The sequence below is a fragment of the Bombus pascuorum genome, chromosome 7 (assembly GCF_905332965.1).
Source record: "Bombus pascuorum chromosome 7, iyBomPasc1.1, whole genome shotgun sequence".
Lineage (NCBI taxonomy): Eukaryota > Metazoa > Arthropoda > Insecta > Hymenoptera > Apidae > Bombus > Bombus pascuorum.
In genome coordinates this window covers 6,006,313-6,027,915 of record NC_083494.1, presented here as the reverse complement: position 1 = coordinate 6,027,915, position 21,603 = coordinate 6,006,313, and the positions used below count along the sequence as shown (strand labels likewise).

General features: G+C 26.5%; 4 protein-coding genes and 1 long non-coding RNA gene across 10 annotated transcripts; 3 read left to right on the top strand and 2 right to left on the bottom strand.

Annotated features, from left to right (window-relative positions):
* Nucleotides 1-507: 507 nt before the first annotated feature.
* Nucleotides 508-3,644, top strand: LOC132909265 (uncharacterized). The gene is made up of 6 exons (XM_060963998.1): nucleotides 508-793; nucleotides 1,197-1,277; nucleotides 2,137-2,255; nucleotides 2,336-2,459; nucleotides 2,573-2,847; nucleotides 3,377-3,644. The coding sequence occupies exons 1-6, from the start codon at nucleotides 729-731 to the stop codon at nucleotides 3,484-3,486; spliced, it is 774 nt and encodes a 257-aa protein (XP_060819981.1). The 5' UTR covers nucleotides 508-728; the 3' UTR covers nucleotides 3,487-3,644.
* Nucleotides 3,645-5,408: 1,764 nt separating this feature from the next.
* Nucleotides 5,409-14,413, bottom strand: LOC132909232 (E3 ubiquitin-protein ligase Su(dx)). 2 transcript variants are annotated; one of them, XM_060963928.1, is made up of 12 exons: nucleotides 14,082-14,413; nucleotides 13,673-13,808; nucleotides 12,337-12,783; nucleotides 9,778-10,843; nucleotides 9,460-9,691; nucleotides 9,025-9,338; nucleotides 8,700-8,942; nucleotides 8,460-8,619; nucleotides 8,081-8,355; nucleotides 7,763-7,988; nucleotides 7,584-7,680; nucleotides 5,409-7,463 (listed from the first exon to the last, which is right to left on the bottom strand). In XM_060963928.1, the coding sequence occupies exons 2-12, from the start codon at nucleotides 13,728-13,730 to the stop codon at nucleotides 7,291-7,293; spliced, it is 3,291 nt and encodes a 1,096-aa protein (XP_060819911.1). In that variant the 5' UTR covers nucleotides 13,731-13,808; nucleotides 14,082-14,413; the 3' UTR covers nucleotides 5,409-7,290. The 2 variants fall into 2 exon arrangements, with proteins under 2 accessions (XP_060819911.1, XP_060819912.1); XM_060963929.1 differs by having other exon boundaries at nucleotides 14,237-14,413.
* A 1,623-nt stretch (nucleotides 14,414-16,036) lies between these two features.
* Nucleotides 16,037-19,743, top strand: LOC132909256 (large ribosomal subunit protein mL37). Of its 5 annotated transcripts, none has more exons than XM_060963987.1 (7): nucleotides 16,037-16,165; nucleotides 16,724-16,897; nucleotides 17,688-17,894; nucleotides 18,007-18,126; nucleotides 18,210-18,316; nucleotides 18,610-18,792; nucleotides 18,879-19,743. In XM_060963987.1, exons 2-7 carry the CDS (start codon nucleotides 16,734-16,736, stop codon nucleotides 19,298-19,300), a joined length of 1,203 nt encoding a protein of 400 aa, XP_060819970.1. In that variant the 5' UTR covers nucleotides 16,037-16,165; nucleotides 16,724-16,733; the 3' UTR covers nucleotides 19,301-19,743. The 5 variants fall into 5 exon arrangements, with proteins under 5 accessions (XP_060819970.1, XP_060819969.1, XP_060819966.1 ...); XM_060963986.1 differs by lacking the exon at nucleotides 16,037-16,165 and adding an exon at nucleotides 16,178-16,339; XM_060963983.1 differs by lacking the exon at nucleotides 16,037-16,165 and adding an exon at nucleotides 16,357-16,542.
* On the bottom strand, nucleotides 19,432-21,436 carry LOC132909260 (cyclin-dependent kinase 20-like). Its single transcript, XM_060963992.1, has 5 exons — nucleotides 20,827-21,436; nucleotides 20,511-20,699; nucleotides 20,077-20,313; nucleotides 19,773-20,000; nucleotides 19,432-19,702 (listed from the first exon to the last, which is right to left on the bottom strand). The coding sequence occupies exons 1-5, from the start codon at nucleotides 21,010-21,012 to the stop codon at nucleotides 19,547-19,549; spliced, it is 996 nt and encodes a 331-aa protein (XP_060819975.1). The 5' UTR covers nucleotides 21,013-21,436; the 3' UTR covers nucleotides 19,432-19,546.
* Nucleotides 19,876-20,450, top strand: LOC132909280 (uncharacterized). Its single transcript, XR_009658512.1, has 2 exons — nucleotides 19,876-20,002; nucleotides 20,079-20,450. It is a non-coding gene; the product is annotated as an uncharacterized LOC132909280 (long non-coding RNA).
* Nucleotides 21,437-21,603: the final 167 nt, after the last annotated feature.

Genomic DNA, 21,603 nt, shown 5'->3' with positions numbered 1-21,603 from the left:
TAAACCGTATAAATAAAATATTTTCAAGGACAAAACTAATATATAATCTATATTCTTAAGAATATAATTTTAATAATAAATTCAACTATGGTCATTATAATAATGATAAACACAAGTTTAAATATTATTGTATTACCCTACAAATATTAATAAACATGTATTTATATGGCTATATCTGACTTAAATTTTTGTCCTAGATGATGCCTAAATGTATGCGATATTTCTTATGTTGTAAATGCCAATCTATTTATTGTATATTTACAGACATAACACAGGGATGGTCACGGATGGATGAAACGTGGATGAAGTACAAATATAATATGATGAATATAGCAGTATGTGTCTAAATGCAGCATACTTATGTACATCTGATTATATATTTTAATTCGAGAATATATGCACATACCACGATCATATATGTAAATAGGTCCCGACACTCGCTAGGGAATACCGTCCCAAAATTGAATCGTGTTTAATCGTGAAAAATCAATATGGAAGATCAACAAAGTTTGCGTTCTTGCGAGACAGACAGAGATGAATAAATTGTTTCTGTCTCTGATTGAACATTCATAGCATGTCACTCATGCGCAAGACGAGAACTTTCTTGTCCTCCATGTTGATTTTTCACAACTAGTCGTGACGTCGCGATCTGTTTATATTATCATATTACATATTGCAATATGATGTAAGTTTGTTTCGAATCAGTGAATGAATTAAAAAAGCAAGAAATGGAGTTGTGGGATTTCATTCGCAATATACTTGGTAGGCGGAGATCAGAAAAATTTAATAATGGGTAAATATTTAAATAAACATTATTTATATCTATATTACGAACTATCTGTATTTCGATAGTCTATTTTCATTCATTTTCTACGATGTAATCAATTATAATCCTCTTTCTCATTTTGGTGAAACTGCAGAAAAGCTAGCTACCCTCCGATTTCAACGATTTTTAAATATACTGTAAAAGACAACATTTTGAATAACTCTTTTCTGTACATTTAAAGGATGGGTTAGCTTAGTTTCTAAGATAATCGCGAAAAACTGTAGGTACCACTACAGTAAATTCTGCCTAAAGTAGTGCATCTGTGGCAGTATTGGTTGCCTCCAGCCGCTTATCTTCGATAATAGAAACGAGGGTATTTTCTACAGTTCCACCCTTATTTTAATTAAACTTGCATTATTAAATATTTCAGATTTGACGATTATCAAAATAATTATGGAGGAGATAATTTTCAAAACTCAATGTCTCAAATTGATATTCATGATGATAGCAGGTAATTTTTACTTTATATCTTATGTCAAAGTATAAAACCGCATATTATTTATATAAATTTACTGTGGAAAGTAAAGTGATGCTTTAAAGATTAGCTAAGAATGAAACAAAATGTTAAACAAATAGTAACTTGCACCGTGACTAAATTTAAGGTATGCTGCAAAATACGTAGTAAAAAAATAGTGAAGAATTTTGGAATTTCAAGATTTAAATTTATATAATTGTTAGAATTTAAATCTTCTATGTATAAACTATCTTATTGAATATTATTTAAAACATTTTCTTAATTTTTTAATCATGTAACTAACAAATTAAGAATATGTGATTGGTGATAAGGACATAGCTTATATCTGTAAATTATCAGATGCATGCTAATATCAGTATACTCTCGCTTAGTTACAATGTTGATGAAATGTTATAATATATAAGTATTATTGTACAATACTTAACCCAAAACTGTAACTTTAGTTTATTTATAACAAAAATTTATTCTAACATTTATGTTAATACATGTCAATTTGTTTTCCATGATATCTACATTGTAGGCAGCATCCATATTAAGTTTTAAAAATTTGGGAGAGAATATACACAAATGACTTGGATAGTTCAATTGAGAAAGCACTTGTTTGGCAAATAAAAAATTCATGTATGAATCCCAGTTCAGCAAATTGGCTGAATATTTTTCTTCCTACTAATTAAAAAATGGAACATGTCTCAACACCTGATATTATGGTTATAATCAGCATTTACATATTTATTGATATTAGCATCTACTGCCCACAATGTATTTTTTATTTACTTTATACTCTTTTAAATGATTAATTTTATCATACAATCTCATATAATATAATATATAATAGATTTTTCGAGGGAGTCGGTCACTTTAACATCTTTAGTGACCCATTAGAAATAACAAGATATTTTGAGTCTCAGATAGAGAATATAATGATGAATTTTATTTATGGATTTAATAATGAAGGTATGTACATATAATTATTATATTTAACTTACACGTAATTAAACTTAGATTTACATTTACATATTTTTAAATTTGTTCAGGTAATGATGCAAATACAAACGTATTTTCATTTATACCCTCACAGAGAAAATCTTTACGTGATAACATGTTGAAACCAAATAATGATCAGATGGAATTAAAATTAGATACAGATTTAGATGGAAAGTTAGTATTTAAATTTAATGAATTGCAGTTAATTTAATCACTTTATAAAATAATTAGATATAATTGATAGACATAATTTATAATTGTTTGAAAAAATGTTGTATTTTTAACAGAGTCACTATAGATAATTTTTCCAATGTTTGGGGTGAGTCTGACAAACCACAACTTAAAGTAGCACGACCTTCCATAATTGGAAGATCTATCAGGAAAGAATATGTTCGTAAACCTGATGGAACAATAGAACAAAAACAAGTTATTAAAGATCATGAAGGAAATGAGGAAACTATTATATCACACCAAATTGGTGACAAAATTCATACTATTGTTACAAAAATAGACAAAAATGGAGTGGAAACCAAAATAGAAGATATTTCTGATACAAGTAACTGTAAGTAATTTATATAAAATGTTGATACTGAATATATAATTGTTTACATTATTTATAATCATTATCAATTATTATAGTGTCTAAATATTTCTGTTGTTTTTAATATAATGAAAAAATGTGTGTAATGTTTATAGAAAGAGATGGGTAAAAGTAATATTAAACTTTTTAAATTATATTTTATGTTGGTACATATAGTCCCTTTCGAAAATTGTATAATAAATCTATATTGTTTTAATTGTGTCATTATTTTCGAATATATCTCGAATATTTCTTATAGCTATTCATGTTTTTTTTATGAAGAAATGTTCTTTTTTACATGCTGTCATCCATCTGCGTTTTATTTTAGATTTTAATGTAATTTTCCGAGAGTTAATCATCTACTATTATTAGAAACAACAGAAATATTTAGAATCATTATATTAATTAAAATCATTCTACATATAATTATATAGTATTTTCCATAGAAACAGTGTTAATTGATTTTTATGTTTGAATATTTATTATTATATGAATGCAATATGAATTTCAGGTGATTTATTGGAAAAAAGGAAGTTACCGAATGAAACAGATAGTTTTCCTAATATTCATTTCAATTTCTTTTCCTGGGAAAAATTGTTTAAACCCAATCCGAAATTATGATCAAGTAGTATTTAAATAATAGTTATCTATAGTAAGAATGTATAAATAATTAATGAAATGATAAATAATACATTGTTGTCAAGCAATTTAAATTTGAGATGTATGTAATATGTAATAAATTTACTTCAATATAATATATAAAGTAGTTTTATAAATATGTGTATTTGTGTAGAGAAGTAGATCATTTCTACAAAAATAAAAACCTTTATATTCGTGAAACGTGAAATGAATAGCGAACGGTATTGTTCGTATGTGGTATAATATATGACTATATACCTATGGTAAGCTTTGATTTATTAATTAGGTACAATTAGACACCTGTCGGATAAGTCGGAGAATCTTGTTCATTCTGCTCTTACTGATGATGCGTAGGTTAAGATAGCGTTGAAGGCATCTCTTAACAACGCCTTCAATTCTCTGTCCTGGAAGACAATTATATTACTTTAGACGGGTTGGGCGTATTTCAACCTTGCGCCCATGGATGCCGAGCCTAGTAGGGCATCAAGCCGAGTATGGATACATAAATAAAAATTATTTGACATATATCTTAGACGGGTTATCGGGCTCTATCTTCGGGAATAGAATATCTGGGTCAGAATGGCGCATTACATCGGAGGGAAGTGTCCTACGGGATACACTAAGAATCGGCGCTCGGGCCAATTCTGTAGGACTTGCCATGCGATGTCATCTTGCAGGTTCTTCTACTCACAGATACAAGAATCACTAGCAGGGAATCATCCAACAGTCGGAACTCGACATGGTTCTCCATCAAGAAATCAAGGCCCTGAGTGGGTGAAACGTACGTCAAGATAGGGAGTTGCAATTCGCGGATTCTATAGGGTCAACAGTTGATGAGAGAATATTAGCCCGATCTTACTTACTAACTCGTAACGAACTCGATGCGAAATTACATGATGACACTTTTCGTGACGTCTTGCAGATGTTCTGTATCAGAATTATGATTTTTCGATTCTTTATATACCATAAAAATATCAAAATTTCATGGTAGGGATGGATCATGAATTTATCATATGCATATATGAATATGATTTATTATTCACTCATGTTTCGGAGTTTTATACCTATATGCAAATGTGTAAGTTGTGGCTAACTTGGTTACTTCCAAATTTTTGTTGTATACATTATACACATTATATATTTGATATATTATAGTTGATATAGGGATTGAAGTTATTGTTTCTTATGTGTTTCATTGGGATGACTTCTGATGTGGAGCAAAAATTTCTGTTCATTTTTTTTTTAAATTTTGGGTTCCAGTCTTATTTAATAAATAAGGAAGAAAGTTTTATAAAAGTGCTGAAACTTACCTAATGTAAATAAAATTGCCCAAAATTTAGTTTTGTACATATATATCACAAATCTTGTAATTTTGATAATCTTGTAATGAGGTATACTATAATATCATGGTCTAACAAACATATGCTCACATGTGGTATAAATGAATTCTATCTGTGGAGTGCACTAGACTAACGGTGCACGTTTTCGTTCTGTGGTGGATGCGTATATAACAACAATTTAAATAAAAAAAAGTACAATATTTTATTATAAAATACGAAATATGCACAGCATAGATTTTACATATTTAATTTCATATATTTAGAAAAAATAGATATCAATACGTTTTACAGAATCTAAAGTATTTTTATACTTTTACATTCTCATTTAAATTTATCAAAAGAGATTTTTCAATTATAATACTTCAAAACAGATTTCATAATCATTTTCAAATTCTGCAAAGGACAGATTTTAAATAATAATATTGGGAAACAAATTATATCTTCTGTTCCTTCTTTTTTTAAAATACTTTTATTATTGTAAAAATTTTTACACAATCCAAAAAATGATAAACAATAAATAAAATGTTGTTACATTAAAATAATAGAAAGTAAAGTATAAGTTCATTCAATTAAAAGTTTACACTTTAATAGTTTGAGAAGATAACAGTAAATAGTTTCATACATTGTATACATGTTAAGTTATGAAACTTAGAATACACATTATATAGAAGTTATAATACAAGTATTTATATGTATTTTAAGTGATTTATCAATGAATGAGTAAACTTATTTTTTTTAATATTATTATAAATTTGTCATACATTTATTTTGTATTATATTACTGTTTGAATACACAATCCATGAATTTAATTTGTGTGCACACATATACAATTTTATATTGCATGCATATTAAATGTGTTAATTCTTACATTAATTACAATATCTATTTGTACATATACGGATGCATACATGCGCACACAAATTACTATTGAAAACATTAACAAATTTCATGTTTATAGTCCTAAGATTATAATATAAAGAATACTAGAATTAAAAAAAATTCAAACTGGTATATTGTAAATGTTATAAAAGAAATAGTTATAATATCAAACATTAATTTAATAACAATAATACACAAGCAAAACTCTGCACATAAAAGTGAAATTGGACATTATGGACTGGTTTGAATCAAAAAACAAATAATTAAAAAATAATCTGTAAGCATAAATTTATAATCTATAATTGTGTCATATCTTGAAATAAATTTATGTAAAATTCACTTTATACGTTAATTTATATAATAAACATTTTACAAATGTTAATTAATATTTCACTATGAAGGCATTCAATTTTTGGATTCGGATTTATATTTCTTTAAGTTCATCTTTCCTGCTATATTTTTATGTGAACGTATATAATAAATATCTTTTATTAATTTGACATCTTCAAACTAATGTTTTATTACCTGGTAACATAAAACAATATAAGCAAATAGAGATAGTCAAAAATTTTATTTTATTATCATTAATTTTGTTATACCACATTCTTATAGTGGTATCTGTTACAGAAACAACTGAAATTTATGCATTATAAATATTAATAAATGCTAATAATTTAAAAATATTATTTGTAAGAATTAAATTCTCACGATAAAATATAGTATTTTTTCGTTTATAATATTTCAAGCAGTAAAAAGAATTACTTGAAATGTAAGCTGTAATTATCATACATTATTTCTTTATAGACTCATATGTTAAATATTTATAAATTATCTAGTTTATGCAAATAGCCATTTTCGGATCTAGTATTTTTCATTTCTTAATGTATCTACAAAATTTTTTCAATATAGTTTTTTATAACTACTTAGGACAAAACATGAAATTGTTATTATTGAGTTGTCACATAAAATACAATATATTAATGGCTTAATATGTACAGCATTTGTTATTGTAATTTTCAAGCCCTTCCATAGGGACTGTTACTAAAATATCGTAGAAAGCATCAATATCTAACATTTAAAAGACAGGATGTATTTTATCATTATAACTCTTATTAGGAGAGAAAAACGCAAGAAAATAAAATAAAATTAATCTTTAAAAAATTAATTATTATAAGATAATTATTTTGGCATCTTTGCTTTCATTTAGTCTATGAATTGTTTATAAACTTTATTTTCTAAATATATACAAATTTGTTAATATTTTCTGTGCATTTCATTAATATTTTCTACGACTTTTACATGTCTAGATTCCCTTACAACATACATAAAATAAATGAAATATATTTTGAAATAAAACATTTTCAATTAAAAAGAATATAAGGATTTTTTATAAAGATGTAATACAAACGTCTTCAATTCATTAATTTAAAGAAATTTCTTTACTTAACAATTGTATCTTGTTATTGGGAACAAGATAAATAAAATCATTAAAACCTTATACCACTATACTAGTCTTCATCGCTTCATAGGCAGTGGTATATTACGTTTCATAAGGTATATTTCTAATTATTCTTGACCAAAACCTTCAGTTTCTTCAATTGCATAGTTTAACTTTTCTACTAGTTGATCATAACTCTTATATGGTGGTAAATCCAATCTATTGAAGCATGTATGTGATCTAGGTAGCCATGTATCCTTTCCTACTTTTTCTATGCAAAATCTTTGAGGACCATTGCTCCCTAAAGAGAATAAAAATGAAGACCAAAACAAAAAAATAACAAAAAATAGTTTCAAATGTAAATCATCTGATTTCTATAAATTATTTCATATTTATTTAGTTATTGATGTTTACTATTTACCCATTAGTTCTGCAAATCCCCCAACAGGTACTCGACAAGTACCCGTTACGAATTGCAAAAGTCGAGCTCGTTTTTCACTATCTGTTCTTGTTACAAACTGAATAAAATATATAAATATAATAAATGATATATATATTGGATAATATTTTACAAATAATTTTGTACGCATAATAACGAACCTGCCAAAACCATAAGATTTGTTTGCTATTTCGTGTATAATGTCTATAAATTGTATTGCGTTGCCAGTCTTCTACATCTATTTCTTGCATGCCACAGAGCATAAGTTCTAATTCACGTTCATCAAAATATTTCAACCATTCCAATGGTACAACCGAATTAAAACCTTCCAAAAATGCTTTAGTTTGGTCCTCTATACCTCTGGTCATCCTCCATTCTGTCATTAACCTTATATAGTAACAATCAATGAGGTGTAAAATATTAGGTAATATTGGGTAATAAGGTGTAAAATATTAACTTAATATTAATTATAACAGTACCTAATATATTCTTCTTTATTATCTTCAATAACTCTAATTTTGTCACCACCCTCTTTTAATTCATGATGTATTACTTGACCAAGAATTTCAAAATCCACACTATAATACAATTCGAGGCCACACTCGTCGATATTATTTTCTTTTATCCATACAAGAGATTTATAGAATTCTGGATCAATGGATTCTATATCTTTCATAATCAATTTCTTATTTAACATACGTTTATAAAACGGCATAGTGAAACCACTGTAGATAAACCGTCCATGATAAAGAGCCTACAATTAATGTATTTATATTTATTATATATAACATATTTTATATATATTAATTTCATTGATTTTAGTAGATATAATATTATTAACAGTAGAAATTATCATACCATTGCTATAAATCTTCCAATGAATTTAAAATACTGTAAATGATCAGGATTGACATAAGATGCTGGATTGATTTGTAAGCTATAATTACTCTTGTTGGCATATTCAAATAAACAGTACATTGGATTTAATACTTCATGACTCAATAGGAAAAACCATTCTCTGAAACCAGAATTTGTTTAATTTATTTTTATTCTTATAAAATAAAATTTTTTCCATGGAATTGTTAGTTCAATTCTTACCTTGATACACCTCCATAATCTAACCCTTCTTCTCCTTTAAATATGATATATAATCTGCGCCTCAATGCAAAAGCTTCTGCATTCATTATTTGATGGTAAGAGTCTTCAAATAATGTCTGTCGATTGACGCTAATTTTTATATGATTCGGTAATGCATTAGTTTGACACAAGAAGCGAAATTGTGATAATTTCCATCGGAATGATCTTTCATATGCTCTTGGTACACGATAAATACCTTTAGGACTAAATAAAAGTATAGTAGTAAAGAACATAATGAAGCAAAAAATTAAACTAGTAAAGATTGATAAAAAAAGATTACACAAACCCTTTAGGTGCTCCAGGTCTTGGATCCTGAAATGTAGTTGTTCTTGTATTGTGATCTACAAAATATCGAACTCCATCTTCAGTTAATCGCATTTCCCAGCCATCTGGTAATGGTGGTTCATCAATTCCAGTTTCTTGTCCTTGTGTTCTTGGATCCTCCCATTGTGTAGTACGATTTTTATGATTTACATAATAAACTCTTCCTTCTGGTTGTTTACGTCTCTCCCAGCCAGCAGGTAATGGTCCCAAAGCATCATCATCATCGATTATGGATGATGTTGATGGTCCTGCTATAGCTGCTTGATTTCCATGTGCCTATATATACATATTAAATTTATTTCTAAATTAGATTGTTAAATATCTATATTTTCAAAACTTAATGTAAAATATAAATAAAAATAAAATTATATATATGTTATAATTATTTATTACTTACTTGGGGATAAAGAAACCGTTGGTTACCTTGTTGTACCACATGCTGTCTTTCACCTTGCCAGTGTTGAAAATGTTGTAATCTTTCTGTATTTGGTATTTGCCATGTTGTAGTTCTTCTATTATGATCTACATAATAAATTCTGCCTCTTGGATCTCTACGAACTTCCCATCCAGGTGGCAGAGGCTGTGGTCTTTCCCAAGAAGTGCTTCGTGTCTTATGATCAACATAATACCTAATTAAAAATGTACCATAAAGAAAAAGAATATTATATATTTTCTAAAAATGTAAAAATTGAATAATTTTTTAAAATAGTACAACCTTCTCCCATAAATGTCATATCTCATTTCCCAACCAGGAGCTAATGGCTCTTCAGAATGATTTGTAGGACCAACTTCAGCAAGTACTATTGAAGATTCAGGTTGAGTTGACTGACCAGGTATCATAGTAGTTTGTCCTGTTAATGGAGCGACCCGTTGTACTACTCGGGAATTTGAACGAGTAGTTGTAGGATTTGTATATTGTTCAGTACGAGAAATTCTACGTGCATCATCCAAGGATAATATCGAAGATGGGTCTGAACGTGCGATTCCACGTCCATCTGTCATAAGAAACACTGTAGGTTGTTCTAAATGAGAACCATCTGATAAAGTAAATACTACAGATTGCTCTGTCTGAGAATGTCCCTGACTATCAGTTAATCCAGAATGTCTAAGTTGATCTACTCTAGAAATTGTACATCCATCTACTAAAGGAGTAGTATCTTGATCCGTTCTCATAGTTCCATAACTATCTGAAAGAGGACCAGTTACAGATTGTTCTGTTCGAGAGTTACGTTCATTAGAAATAGACTGGTCTGTTCTACTATGTGAACATATATCTGTATTAACTACAGTTAATTGATCTGATCTAGGTATTCCAACTGTTCCAGGTAATACTGTTGATTGTTCAAGTTGAGAAATATTACGACTTTCCGAGACAGAAACCTTTGGATATTGTTCTGTACATGTACCAAATCTTCCATCTACTGTACCAAGTCTTCCATCTACTATACCAGATGTCGATACATGCTCTATTCGAGACATTTGACGTCCATCTGGCAAAGATCCTGTAAAACGTCCTGGTAATGTTACAATGGATTTGTCTGCAGGCGATATTGCATGCCCATTTGATAATGAATTCGACGCAGCGGGCTCAATTTGTTCATTATTCTTATTGGCATTGGCCTGTTCACTTCCACTACTATAAGTAGAGTTCTGATAAACATTTGGTAATGTTCCATGAAATGTAGATGATGCAACATGTTTAGGTTCATGTAATCTCATGCGAGCACGAATCCCTCCATTAAGAATGCTACTATTACTAACAGCATCATTATTTGAAACACCTAAAATATGATCATGCCTGTACTTAAATTAAGACCAATTTCATTATTTATATATATGTGTATATATAAGATATGTAATTAGAATATATAAAACTTGTTTTTATTATACATACACGCTCACAAAAGTTTTATGTAATGTATATTATAAAATTATTCTGTATGGTTCTTCATTTCAGAAATCTATTATTTATTAAATACATAAAAACAAAACTCAGCATATATGTTTAGTTTATATTTAAAATTATTCAATCATTTATATTTTACTATACATTATAAAGATATTTCAAGTTCAATTTTAAATAACTTAAAAAAGAAGACATCTCCTTTCATTTTTCCAAATTAAATAATGAAAAAATTTGTGTATTTTCTGATACTTTATTTAAATGCAAATAACACTTACTTTAAATATATTTTATTACAACAAATAAATAAAATATAATGATAAGTTCTATATAGATGATTGCAAGAATATCTTAAAAATAATTTATACTTTAATTTACACATATCACATTTGCATTTTATGTATGTAAATAAATATTTTGCATATAAATATTATTTATTCATTACTAGGTCTTTACTTATTTCTCAGTCTGTTAGTTCTTCCAAACCTACACTAATTATACCTACCTAATGATAAAGCAATAAGAACACCAGCATTAGAAGTATCTTATATGTATATGTATGTAGCAAATATGTGTAGAATATGTAGAAAATATATTTTTTATGAAATCGTAATATGATTATCTATGATTCTCTATAAAAAATTGATTACTTAGTGATTCTGAAATATTATACTGCAAATTCAAAGCCAATCATAGTACATCATACTACACTTGTTAATCTGACCATCATTGAAAAATTATTATGAAGTTCTGTAAAGATGTGATCGTATAATTAAATATTTTAGATGTATGTGTAACAGTGGAAATTAAATAACATTATTCCTTATAAAATTAAAAGTAAGAATGCCCCTATTTAAAACATTTAAAGTAACTTTCACTTTTCCAAGAAGAGAGAAATATTATTGATTTTTAAAAATTAATATAAATGCTTTAAAAATTTTATTAAATTCTATAATAGACAGCTATATTTGAAATGTCATATAATGTCATATAATGACATACACTACATATATTAGATCGTTCGAAAAGTTTCTTTTGTTTTATAAGGAAATAATGGATGCACAACATTTCCCGTTTTATATTATTTTATCAAATTACGTATGATCCAGTTTATTCTATCAAAATAAAGATCACAACGTTCGACAGATTAAGTTTCATGTTTGTATAAAGATGCATTGTTCTAAAAGACGTGTCTGTAAAAGAAAGACACTTTTCGGACAACCTAATAATACTTATCTAGATAATACTTATTATTCTGGTATTCTTTCCTTAAAATTTTGAAAAAATTTCTGTCTCATTTATCATTGGCTAAAAATTATTTTGTTCATTTATTATTTAAAAATTATTATATGCTTGATCTTAATTTCTTACCATCATAAGGCATACAGCCAGATTGCATCTGACACGATGGTGATTCATTAATAGTTAGTGATGACGTATTTGGCATGTTAATTCTTAATCCATCAAATACTGTAATCAATTCTCCAACCTTACATAACTGAGAATCATGTTTATTTTCAGTCATTAAATCAAACGTTACTTCCATATTTTCTAACTTCCCATTATAATGAGATAATACTTGAGAAAGACTTATTTTTTTTTCTCCAATTAAAGTATCTTTTCGGAATGTACTGTGATCTAACAATCGAAAATGTAATTGAGAATATGGAGTTACAAGTATTGTAAATTCCTCGTTCCATTTTGGTTGATATGTGGATTTTGAAACTTCTGTCTTTCGAGGACTTTTATCATCAACAGAAAATTCAATGTAAGGATTAGGCTTTAAAAATGTAGAACTTCTTAATATAGCACCTTCAACTAAAATAACAAAATTTTATTATATATACTTAAAACAGTATTAATATTTAAGAGTAATATTATATAATTTGTTTTTTATGTATTTTTTTAACAATTTTTATATGTTTAATATTTATCTGGTAAGTAATTAAAATTAAACTACATTATATTGTAAAATTATGACTGTTAAATTATGTAAATTTAAAACCATGTACATGTATGTACACATATTCATATATATACTACTATGTATAGGTATTTGAACATTTCCTATATCTTCTAAATGCATGAATTGTCAAAACTGAAATTTTTATATTTTGAGTTTACTCTCTGTTCTTATAACATCCACCAAATTTTGTCTTGATTGGACACAGATGCTACTTGGAACTTTATCCCAAATAAAGTTCTTTAATTTAATTTTTATCTTTGATCCTAATACAGTATCTTAAATGCAATTAGTAAAATATGATAAAATTAGGGTAGGATAGGTAGGATGAAAAATACTTCGAGAGAAACATTTCAGATAGGCAACTAAGTGTATCTGTTCAACATTGAGATTTTAGAATAATAATAAGAACAAGTGTTCCCAATCACATTTTAATAGTTTATGTATATTTTATGAAGAATCATGTATTTATTACAGATAAATGTGGAACTTGATTGATACATGTATATTCTTCGTTTTAGTTTTAGTTTTAGTTTAGCGGAACATTTTACTTCAGTTATGACAAGAAATAAAGAATTAACAATAGAGAAATATTCTCTTATCATAATGTTAAACATATAAAAAAATATCTATGTTCAGATTGGACTGCACCAAGTATATACTTATGGATGATAGTGCATGAACTATACAATACACAAAATATGTTAAATATATATAATAATAAATAAGGATATAAAAACTTACTTGTAATGCTTAATTGGTGAAAACCAGACGATGCCACTTCTTCTTCACAATGAGACATTGTATACAATTTAGTATATTTTAATAAGATAATTTTTGAGAATTCATAATTTCTTAACTATTTATATGTAAGTTTTACCTGCAATATTTTATAATCTTAATAGTACAATTAAGTATCAACACCCTTATCATAAGTGCATAAATAAAAATTACAAAAATAATTTAAGGTAAAATTAAAGGACGTTGTGAAAACAATTAGTACTATGTTAAAACAAAAGAGATACTTAAACCAGTATCGTGAGTTGGTAAATTATGCTACATCAATATATAAATTACCAAAATAAATACGTATTTCAGATATTTTATAATGGCGATAAACACTAAATAACATGTTGTGAAGAAATGCACTTACATATATAATTAGTAGTAAATACACACATTACCGATTAAATACAGTACAATATGATTTAAAAAACTTTATCGTTTTCACATACTAAAAACACTACTGCTATAGGTATCCTTTCTAATGATCGGATATTAAAATACTCAAATAATTATAACACATACAGATGTATTTATCATGATTGTTGCAAGTGTATCCAGCTCCAATGCATTGCCTGTATCTAGGATATTAACGTTTGTATGACAGAAAAGGTTCTTCCACACTCACAATTTTTATCACAGAACTTCGTTATCAGTAGGTCACCATCTTTTCACGCATCAAAGGTAGGAACCTTTTATAATATGCAAATCACTAGGTATAAAAGTATAGCATGTGGATGCGCGCGCATATATTATGTATTTATCTCACAGAAAATGTAAGCTGTATTAAGTCTCTATATTTCGAATTCCCTAGAATTTAATAGCATAAAATATGAATTTACTAAAAAAATAGTATATAATTCGTGAATGTTGGACATGTCAAAGTATTTATTTGTTGTTAAAATAAGTTGTTGAAAATATTTGATAATATATATATATACATAAAAGAAGTAGAAGGAAACATATAAATCATAATTACGAAATTGTTAAAATATGTATGCCTTATTACGTCATTAAAATTATTATCAAAATGAAGTAAAATGGTTGTTACTTTATATTAAAAAGAAACAAAATGATATGTGGTATATTCAATATTTTAATTTTAGTTTTAATAATATTAAATGATATCAGTTTGTAATATCGTAAGAAATCATTAAAAAATATGAAATGAAATCTAAAAGATCTACTCTAAAGATTGGGCTTTTACGCTTCATAATAAAAGTGAATCTGACAACAATATTAAAAACTTCTTCTTCTGATATAAATATAATCTAGCTAGTTCTATAACCTATAAATGTTTATTTGTGTAATATATGTATGTTGTGACAGTAAGTGATAATACTAACATAAAACAATTACAGTATAATGCAACAGAATGTATAATCGTGTATGTGAAATAGACTTTAAAGTCAAAACTCTTAAATACTTATTTTATATCTTTTATTTTAGCTTTTTACAATATAATAGCTTTATACAATGTTTTATAAATTAATAACATCATTACATTGATGTGTTCTTGGCTGTAAAGGAAATTATGATAGGACTTCAAAATCAAATAATTGTGTTTCTGTTTTTTTTATTTCCAAAGAATGAAGAATTATGAAATCCTAGCACTTATATTATTACTAAAAATTAAAAACGATAATGCGTTACCTCTAGAGTGGTGTGCGAAATTTATCATGTTTTACAAATATTGACATGAAAATTTTTGTTCGTATTTGCAAAAATTCCATTTATTTCTCGTGAGTTATTCTTATTGCTTATTTATTTATGGACATAGGAATATAAGAATCGAGCATAAATGCTAGTTCTGGCAAGGAGTGTGAAGTTACTTCCAGGGAACTGGGAAAACATGGTCAGGTGATACTTTGAGGCTACATTTGTTATTGGTGACTTAGTGACTGACTCAATGATGTATGTCAGAAGGAGAAAACTAGTTACACTAATTTACTCTTACTTGATGAGACTAAGAGATTGCGTTTGCGCTACCACGACTAATTATCAATGCGGCCCTAAAATACTACGTTCCCCGCTCCCCAGAAATAGCTTCATCGTCCCTCATTTATTACTCGTTCTCTATATTCCTATGTCCATGGCTCATCTTCACTTATGCTATGTATTCACTTAACCTCTTTCATTTAGACAATTTCATTTTTTAAATACTTTTATTTATTTATTTTTGAAGCTATAGGTCAGTTCTTCTTTTGCATTACATTTACATTCCCTTTAAACAGTGTAAATACTTTACATACAGGCAAACACTTATTTTAAAAGTTAAGTATATCTTTATCAATTCTTTTTAGGAAGAATTAATGATAATCTACTTACTTCACTGCAATAAAATAGGACTTTCGATGCATGCAAAAGCAGTGTTGCCATCACGGTCGTGTATACAGGTTCGGCTATGATCATATTTATAAACAGATCCAATATTCATATACCAGAACCAGAGAGGTAACTTCTTCTCTGATATTCCTCAACAAGTCTCTAGACTTGTTTATATGTATGACTGTAGCCTGTGTATATATTCTTTAATAGTATTTGAGTGATATTTGAATTATTGATATTAAAGATTATAAATTTATCTCGATGATATTGTATTCATATCTACCATCATGATATTTCTCAGTAATATATTAATATAAAACATTAATGGAATTATCATCTTCATAATATAATTATTAAACATACATTTGTATAGTAGATACATTGTAATATGGATAAAAGCTTACTCATATAACAGTTATCAAATTGGTGTTAATTTAAACTAAGGAGTTAAAATTGTTTCAATAATTTTGAAAAGGGAGAGAAGAGCAGAAGAAAGAGATAGAGTAGGAAACAAATACTATGTATTTCTTGTTCTTAGAAAATAATAGTTCTACTTAACCTATATCAGCAATATTCTAAAGTATATAATTGACTAAAAACAGTGAAATGAAATTTAATTAAACAAAACTCTCAGTTACTCTCTATAATGATGTAAATTATCATTTTTTTTTTTTTTTTTTTTAGATAAATTATAATGAAGTTTACGCAGTTATTATATAAACAACACATAGGTAAAGCAATAAGATATTTATGGCAACATCAACGAGAAAGAAGTGTGCAAGTAACTAAAGCAGAAAAAATGTTAAAATCTATGAATTTTACAATACATGATGCTACAGAATTAATATCAGCAAAAAGGTAAAATGCTTCATATATCACTGAGGTATAATTTTATAATATACATCTTATTTAATTTGTTATTTTAACATTTATCTTTCATTGTTTTCATATTTATTTCTTTATACTTTATGTTGTTTGTTTTATAAAATTTCTAGAAAACATTGTTTTACCTAATTAATAATGAAAAGTTAATAACATATTTATATCCTTAATCTAAATAATTTCATAACTTAAATCATTGGATGTTACTTAATTTTAAAAATTATTTCAAGTGACATAAAATAATATAAAAATAATTTACCTAACTTGCAAATTACTTTATAGAAAGATTATTTCGAGAAAGATATTGCTTAATGTATTTATTTTTTGTAATTTTGGACATTGTAGGAATTTTTACAGTTAAATGTATCTTTTGTATCAATATTTAGAAGAATATTAAATTATAATTCTCATTATTCTCATAATCTTTTTAATAATTATAATATTTAACTTTATAAGAATTTATTTTTAAGGACATTGATATCTATAAAAACACCAATAATATTATAATATAACTGTATAGAAGGTTACAAACTCCTTTTAAGATAAATATTTAGCAACAAATGTTATTAAATATTCTTTTGTATTCTATGAAATTAATAAATCCTTAATAAAGTATTTTGTTTTCATATATATATATATATATATATATGTTATTAATTTTTCTTTAGTTAATTGACTTAATATATATTTACGAATTGAGAAACACTTTGTTAATTTGTAGCTATAAAGTTTTATTATAAATACATTTCCTTCTTTTTCATATTAGAATTGAAAATTCAACTGTTTTTAATAAGTCAGAATCTAATTCCAATAGTAAAAGTTGTTTGGTAATTGAAGATTGGAATGTTTTACAAGAAGGTGTACCACAAGCATGTGTATTAACGAAAACCCTAAAACTTGATGATGCATTACCAAAGAATATACAAGAGCTAATTACTGACGTTCCAGACAATGTAGATAATTTATTAAAAAGGTATATTAATAAAAATATAATTATGTTTCATATAATTTCATTAGTCGTTGTATTTGAAATATACAACTAATGATTTTCTTTTCTCAATTTAAAAATCATTTTAATTACTCAGATTTGTTTATACATCTGTAATATATGATGCACAGCAAGTAAAATTACCACGATTGAAAGATCCTAATCGGCCTGCTTGGGTGTTTCCAAGAGTATATGGTATATCTAGTACAAGAAAAATGTGAGTATGAATCGTCTATGATTACATTTACCTCATATTTTTTAATTTGAAATTTTATTTCTGTAACAAAGAATATGTTGTAGGCATAATTTAACAAAGAAGTTTTTACAACTTTGTGAATCATTATGTGGATTAAATGATGTACAATACAAATCAATAGTTCATGATGGACTTGTATCTATGTGTATAGGTATATTATTAAAAGAAAAATATTATAAAATATACGTTAAACTTCATGTATTATATGTGTTGCATATTCATATATAATATTTCTATTTTTAATGATCATGCAAGACAATAGCATCATAAAGTATTTGACTTTTTCAGTTACGATTATTATAAACCAACTAGGAATATTTATGATTCATGACTTTAAAATCATTAGTTTTATAATTTGTACAAGTTAATTAATATATTTTATTAGCAGATTTTCGTATATATGTCTATTCACAAGCTCGTAATTTGTTACTTCGTATATTTTAGGGAAAGAAAACGATTTTATAAAATTTTCCTTAAAAATGGATATAATGATGACATCTTCGATACCTCTAGCACCTATAGCTGATGTAAATATGGATAACGAATATGCATTTCCTAATCTTCACCCACTACATTGTACTGTTGGTTTATCTAAATTAGATATTGATAACACTGAGGATTTATATCGTAAGTTGATTATAGTTATAGAAAGCTAGATTATAGTTTATAAATCATAATTAGAAAATTTAAACATGTACATTTTAACATTATAGCAATTGATACGGAATCGCCATTAATGAATGTTCACACTATTTTTATAAATCACAATCCAGAGGAAGTTAAAAATATAACTGAATTGCCAGTAACTGAAGATCAAATTCACGCACGTTCAATGATGAAATCATTTACTGTAGCAGCAACTTGTGCCCGACAAAAGTTTGGATTAAATGTGAAGAAGTTACCTGAACCTATTGTTGTGCAATGTGTTCAGTCAGATGGACAAAATTTTCATTTCTCTGTATACCAACTTAATACCTTAGATATTGATGGCAAAAAAGGAATCACAAATTTTTGGTGGTCAGAACCATCAATAAAATTATATGAAAAAGCTCTATATGAAAATGGGCAACCTTGTCTTACAGGCTACAATCGTGATGTTTTTAATAGATTTCTTGCATTTTATAAAAATAAATAAAATAAGATAATTATTGATAATAAACTCGTACATCATTTTTAAGAAAATAATCGAATTTTATGTACCTATAAAAATATTTATAGTTCTTATTCTATCAGGTTTAAAATGATTAAAATTAAATAATCTCGAAGTTTATTATAATTAAACGTATAATTTATTTGTGTGGTCACTTCTATATATTATAATCTTAGTGTATATATTTTTGTTTTATTAATTATATATGTACTTTGTTAATATGAACATTTATTATATAATAGTTAACAGATTTTTAAAAAGGGTAGTAGCTTGGATATTTGTATTAATTTCTTTCTGCTTTATTTGATAGCGATGACTAGTTTGTGGTTTTATCAAATGTTTTGAAGAAACATATGGTTTAATATGAAAATATGGATGTTGTAATGCCTGAAATAAGAAATAAGAAATATTTTAATTTTTGTTAGTAATTGCTTGCTGTATTTATTTTATTACACACTTCATCAGCTGTCAAACGTTGTGATGAATTGTAAATAAGAATTTTACTAATTAGATCAAGAGCTTCTTGTTCAGTATCTTCAAGAATTTCATCCCATGATATTCCCTTATGATATGGAAATGTAATTTTGTTATAATCAGGTAATATACTTAAATCTGGCCATGTTTCTGAGGTAGGAGAACCTAAATATTTTAAAACTATTGCTAACTGCTCAATATCTGTCTCTCCCTGTAAGTTTGATGTTTACTATATAATTCATATTAAAATTACCACCAATAATAGAGTAAAAATAGAAATGTCTTACAGGAAATAATGGTGATCTGTTATATAATTCACCAAAAATGCATCCAATAGACCACATATCAATTGCTGATGTATAATATCGTGCACCATATAATAATTCAGGTGCTCTATACCATCTAGTGGCAATTTGGTGAGAATATGGTTTTGTTACATTCTTCCACAATAATCTTCCTAAACCAAAATCAGCAATTTTCAAAATACCTTTTTCATTTATTAGTAAATTAGCAGGTTTTAAATCCTAAAAATAGTATTTTAATACTCTCACTATAATTCAATAGAATTTTAAAGGTAAAAAGTAAATAAACCAAAAATTCAAAATATATAACATTCTGTGTATAAATTTAATATGTATGTAATTAAAGTTCTTCAGGTATACTTATTATTATTATTATTATTATGTTTAAGTTTATATTAAAAAATATAAATACTTCTTACTCTATGTATTATATTTTTTCCATGTATATATGCAATGCCCTCTAAAATCATTTTTGTATAAATTTTTACTTGAACTCGAGTTAATAATATATCATTGTCTCTTATTATTTCCCATAGTCCTGTCGGCATATATTCAAATACCATTATAAAATCTAAACCAGTAGGGAAAGCATCTAATAACTGTATGACCTGTGTTAAACAATCTTTTTTATTAAATTTATTTCTATATTATTAATAAGGAAGTTCTTTTTTATATAATTATTTATATGAATTATATACGTATATATTATATATAAAATAATTAAGATAAACATACATTGGGATGTTTTAATTGTTGTAAAATTTTTATTTCTCGAATAATAGATATGGATATACCGTTATCAATATTCTTTAAAAATAACTTTTTTAATGCAACATCCTTCTCTGTTTCCACATCATGTGCTTTTAGAACAATACCTTGTGCTCCTTTTCCAATTTTCCCTGTGACTATATATTTATCCATATTCAAGATATTTATGAGTTAATACCAATTATAATATTAAAATAATTCCACATTTTAGAGATAAATAAGATTGTTTTTATTTTTTAACAAATATACTATATTTGTTAAAATATATGACATAATTTTATAAGTTTATAGTATATATATTTTCTTTCATTGAAATTTTTATCTCTTTCTCTCTCTTGCTCTCATTGAAATTTATGGACATAATTTAATAAACGAAAAGCTGAATAAATATATTGTAAAGCTTATACGTAAATTATTACGTTTCCAGGTATATTACGAGGTCTCCGTTTCGTTACATAGTAACGTTAATGATGTCAACTAATGGTTTCCATAGTTACAATTGAAAATGCTTGACTAACCTTATCTTTGGTTAGCTGTGATTAAAGCCTGTTTTCCACTTGCGACTATTCGCGCAGGACGACAAAATTGTCGAATGTGACATAATTTTCATCAGACGACAGAGCAGTTCTGTGAGACTATAAATTATGAATATGGAATATATACGTGCTATACCCACATGCGGAACAATCGTGTTACTGAACGTCATTTTGCTGCTAGAATGTACGATTAGTCGCAAGTGGAAAA